This window comes from Propithecus coquereli, unplaced genomic scaffold (genome assembly GCF_000956105.1).
Source record: "Propithecus coquereli isolate 6110/MARCELLA unplaced genomic scaffold, Pcoq_1.0 Scaffold1055, whole genome shotgun sequence".
Lineage (NCBI taxonomy): Eukaryota > Metazoa > Chordata > Mammalia > Primates > Indriidae > Propithecus > Propithecus coquereli.
Genome location: NW_012134470.1, coordinates 2,295 through 6,968, shown reverse-complemented (window position 1 = coordinate 6,968; position 4,674 = coordinate 2,295). Strand labels below are relative to the sequence as shown.

Below are 4,674 nucleotides of genomic sequence, written 5' to 3'. Positions count from 1 at the left end.
GTCTCTGGGTGCAGAGGTTTGGACAGAGTCGTTATGTGCTGAGAGTTCTGCAGTTCTGCCTTCAGAAGGATATCAGAGGTTATGCCTAAGACCAAAGCCATGATGGCAGGATTCGGGACTTCCTATGTCATCTGCTATAGGTGGGGAATTTGAGAGGTCTGTGTCACCTGCCCCAGAGCCCTTGACTTCAATGCTAGCCTGGCCACAGCTTCCCTCTCTGACTCCCTGACCATTGTGGGGATTCTAGCCTGATGCACACACACACACCATGCACACACATACACCCACAAACACACATGCACACCACACACACACGCACCCACAAACACACATGCACCTGCACACATGCTGCAAAAACTGACATATGCACCTGCACACATGCTGCAAAAACTGACATAGCTTCTCCTAAATTTTTTTTTATCCTCTTTACAATCCTTAAATTTCTGGATGCAAGTCCATTTGATTCATTGATTTTCGCAGTTCATTAATGACCCATGCTTTTCAAGGCCCAAGAAAATTAGAGGACCTTCAGTCTGTGTTGGTTTGGTTCATTGGTCAGTTTGGTTCTTATCAATTCCTGATAATTCACAAAATCTTAACCATGTTTTTTGTAATAGTTGATGAGCTCTCCGCTTTCTGAAGGCAAACTGGACCAGAAGACGGCCACGTCACTCTTGTGGAAGATGTACCCCATTGTGTAAGAGTCTAGGAATCGTGGGAATTGGTTGAGACCCAAAGAGGGGCAGGGACTTGTCCCAAATCACAGATCAATTAAATTACAGAGTGGAAACTGGGGCTTGAGGGTTCTACCCTCACTTTTCTACCTTCCCCACTTGATCATCCTGGGGCTGAGGGGGGAGTTGCCCAGGGCTGGGGCGGTTCTCCATCAGTGCGAGCCTCGCTCACTGGCCAGAGAAGCTGCACTGCTCACCAGGGCTCATGGTCACCGTCTTGATCTATTTCAGGGCATCCCTGAGGAGCTGACTTCGGTGGCCACTGAGGAGTATTTAGGAGGAACAGAGGACCCTGTCAAAAAGAAAGACCTGTTCCTGGACTTGCTTGGAGATGTCTTACTTGGTGTCCCATCTGCAATTCTGGCCCAACGGCACAGAGGTGAGTCCTAGAGGCTAGACGGGAGAGGAACACAGACCCCACCAGCTCCAGTGTCTGACCTGCCCACCTCCCAGCATAGACAGATGTGGACACTGCCGAAGGTCAGGCCTCACAGGCAAGTCCTGTATGGCATAAGATGTGCCGCTGTCCTATTTGGGTTTCTGCCTGCAGCAGACTCTGAGACAATGATCCAGGCGCATGCAGTTTATTTGTCAGGTAATGGTAGAAAACATCAGCAGGGAGGTGGAGAAGTGTCAGAGGGAAGAGATGGAAGACAATCCGTGAAGTGTTGCCCATCAAGTGTCCACTGTAGACAGCTGAAGCTGGGAGCTCTGGAAACAAGCAGAGGACACGGCTCAGGGTTGTCCCCTCTGAGCAGGAGGAGCTGGGGTATTCATCCACCAGTTCTCAGTTGTCATTGGTTGAAGGCTGTTCCATTGAGTTGTTGACTCCCTGGCACTTTGACCTGCTGCACACATGGGCCGAGAAGTCCCTGGAGGGCTGATAAAGGCCTTGGGCAAAGAGTTAGTGATACTTGAGGTAAAAATCAGGCTGGCAGGCCCAGAAATAGGGCATGTGGGTGATGTGGGCGAGGCACCAACAGCATCTGCTACAAGGGCTTCCGACCTGCGGTGATGGTGGGATGCGGGGCTAGAGGACAAATATTGGAAGATGGGTCTCAGAAGGTTTCCAAGGTCACAGGTAGCTGCAGACTAGTTTGTTAACTAGTGGAGCTGGGGGAACAGTAGGAGACAGGCACCGGATCAAGACAGTTTTCCAGGACTAAGAAGGCCAGATGGAGGGAGGAATAGCAGGTGTGGGTGGTCTGGAGAATGTCAGTGTCTGTTCCCACGGGCTTTTGTCCATCCTGGTGTGTGCTGGAATGGACAAGCAGAGGGCCAGGGTGGGGTCCCCTCTGTACTTTCTGACACTGGCCTGAGGCAGTGTGGGTTTGGTATTTACTCAGGGAGGCACGAGCTACCTAGAGAGGCGGTGTCCTCTCCTGCACGCCATTTGGGGATCCAGGATCAACTCTCCTTTGCCTATTCGGTCTCATTTGCCTAATGTACAAGCCAGGAAAGGGTTCTCTGGTCCAGACCTCTCTCTCTAACCAGCACTTTACAGGCTTGGTAAGAACTCGCCCCAGCCGTCCCGTATGCGCCCAGAGGACACCTCCGGACACACAGGTGCAGGTGCTGGTCTCCGCTTCCTCCGGCCCCTGGGTCTTGATGAAACCTCCAGCCAGGGGCCTCCTGGGGTTGGATCTGTTTTCTCATAAGCTTAATTTTGCCTCTTGCCGTGTGTCTGATCTGTGGCGTTCTCTTCTACGTCTTCTGCTGGTTCTGGCTATATGGGACTTGTGTTTTTTATGTGACATTTCATGACTTTGAGTTTCGGGGTATTTTTGCCAGGACTAAACAGATTTTTTCAATGTTCTTTTTTTTGTCTTTGTCTCACTCTTTGTGATAAAGCTAACTTTTTTGAATATAAAATTAACATATTGCAATTGTAGCAAGTTTAGAAAATATGGAAACCCTTGAAGAAGAAACTAGATATCAATCCTAATTCCTCCACCTAGAGGTATGTGCTGTGAATTTTTTCTGTATTTTCTTCTGATAATTTTTCCATGTCATTATATAATTTAATAATCAATTATATGCTGTGTTTCTGTTCATAGAACACCATACTGTGAGGGTTTTCTTAATGACGATACAAACCCCTCAAAAACATCCATCGTTCCATGGAATGGATGTATTAAAATTTACTTTATATACTTTATCCTATTGGATATTTAGGCTGGCAGCTCATAGTTTGAGGCTACAAATAACATTATTCTGACCTTTATTTACACAAATCTCTAACCACATGTTTAATCATTTTCTTAGGATTGTTTTTAGACATGATATTATTAGGCTGGACCATAGAAACATTTTAAAGCTCTTGGTGCGTATTGCAAAATTGCTCTCTAGTGTGTAGGAGTGTGGAATTCTTCACTCCCTTTCTCACTGGGATACTAAGGCTGAAAATCAAAAGAGTTCTGCCATCTCATAGGCCCTCCCCAGCAAGAAAAAGGAATGTGGCCCTACCTTGTAATTTGCATATCTTTGATTACTAGCTCTCTTATTGTCTTTGCTTCTCTAGCTGTTGCTACTTGTTATTGCCCAAATCTGTACCCTACTTTCTTTTGAAGACTCCCATTATGACTGTGGGAATTTTAAAATCTCAGTGATTTCAGGCAAAAAGTTTTTAAAAAAATCTTTTGGGAAGCATGCTGCCTAAATAAGTCCCTCATTCACAAAAGGGCTTTCCTCTGTAGTTGGGCTCTGAGTTCCTTTGTCAACATCTGGGTGGCAGAGGCGAGGTCAAACCCTCCTTTCAGCAAGCTGTGCTTGACCTTGAAGCAGCCCTTTATTTACCAAGTGCACCACAGACCTCAGAAGGATGGCGTGTTCCAAACAACACTTCTTGGTAAACCAAGGGTGCTGTGGTGGAGGCTGAGGGGAACGATTGAATAAGTTACTCTTCATTTCACATTGGGACGACCTATATTGGTAAATATTTTGTGGATGAATATTTAATGAGGTTAAGAAATGATGATTATATGTTACAAAATAGCATACAGAGTATCATTCCAATTTTACAAACATAAAAGGGAGATAAGATACTGTACTAAAAGAGCCTTTCTATGAGTGATGGGATTATGTGTGCTGTTTTTGTTCAATTTCCTTTCTTCTGCATTTTCCAAATTTCTTACTGTATCCAAGGGGGAAAAATTTGTAAAATTTCTCCACCATGCTGACTTGGGGCCTGACCTTTCCTCTCCCAGAGTCACTCCTCTGTGCACATTGTGACCAATGCAAAGTGCTGGGCCGCCCATGGTTTATCCCTGAGGAGCAGGGGTTGGTGGCTCCAGTGAGCCAGTCAGTAGGAAACCGGCCCCGGCATCTCCCTTGGCCTGGACAAGTGGGTTTGGTGGGGAGAGAGGAAGGCAGAGGAGAGGAGGAGAGGTCAGGACAGAGGAAGGTCACCCTTCCACGGCCCCTTCTCATCTCCACCACCTTAACAGCCTTAAAGCCTCAACACTCCCCGGGCCAAGCAGGAAGCAAGATGTCTGAGGACACAGGGAAATAGGAAGTGCTGAGTTGTGTGGGTTCCCGAGAAACAGGAGACACATTGTACTCTCTCTGCCTGTGTTTGCATTTAAATATCCTTGTTTTCAGGAAGCAATTTGGATTTGCGTCACTCTTTTCAGAAATGATGAAAAAAACACTGGAAATGATCAAAACTAGGCTGAATAGAAGACACCTACCAGGGTGTATGTATTCTCCAAGTGAACGAACACTAGCCTGTGTGTTCTCAATAAAATAGAATAGGGTAAACGGGGATGTATATAGATTTTTGTGTGTGTGACTGAATCAGGACACAAAGGGACCCAGTCTCCCGATAATGATAGTGATTTTAAAGAGATTGACCCAAGGTTTTAACATTCATTTATTCAATAGTCATTCATTCATTCATTCATTCACTCACCCAACAAATACCAGGCTCGAATCCCAATTG

The 4,674-nt window shown here is 46.1% G+C and overlaps 1 protein-coding gene across 1 annotated transcript in view; it reads left to right on the top strand.

Moving 5' to 3' along the window:
- The window catches only part of LOC105811898 (liver carboxylesterase 1-like), a 30,225-nt gene extending 29,091 nt beyond the window's left edge, over positions 1 to 1,134 (top strand). Inside the window, exons 8-9 of the mRNA XM_012646193.1 lie at positions 618 to 697; positions 966 to 1,134. Of these exons, the coding sequence (XP_012501647.1) occupies positions 618 to 697; positions 966 to 984 (99 nt within the window). The 3' untranslated portion in view covers positions 985 to 1,134. The remainder of the gene's footprint in view (positions 1 to 617; positions 698 to 965) is intronic.
- Positions 1,135 to 4,674: the final 3,540 nt, after the last annotated feature.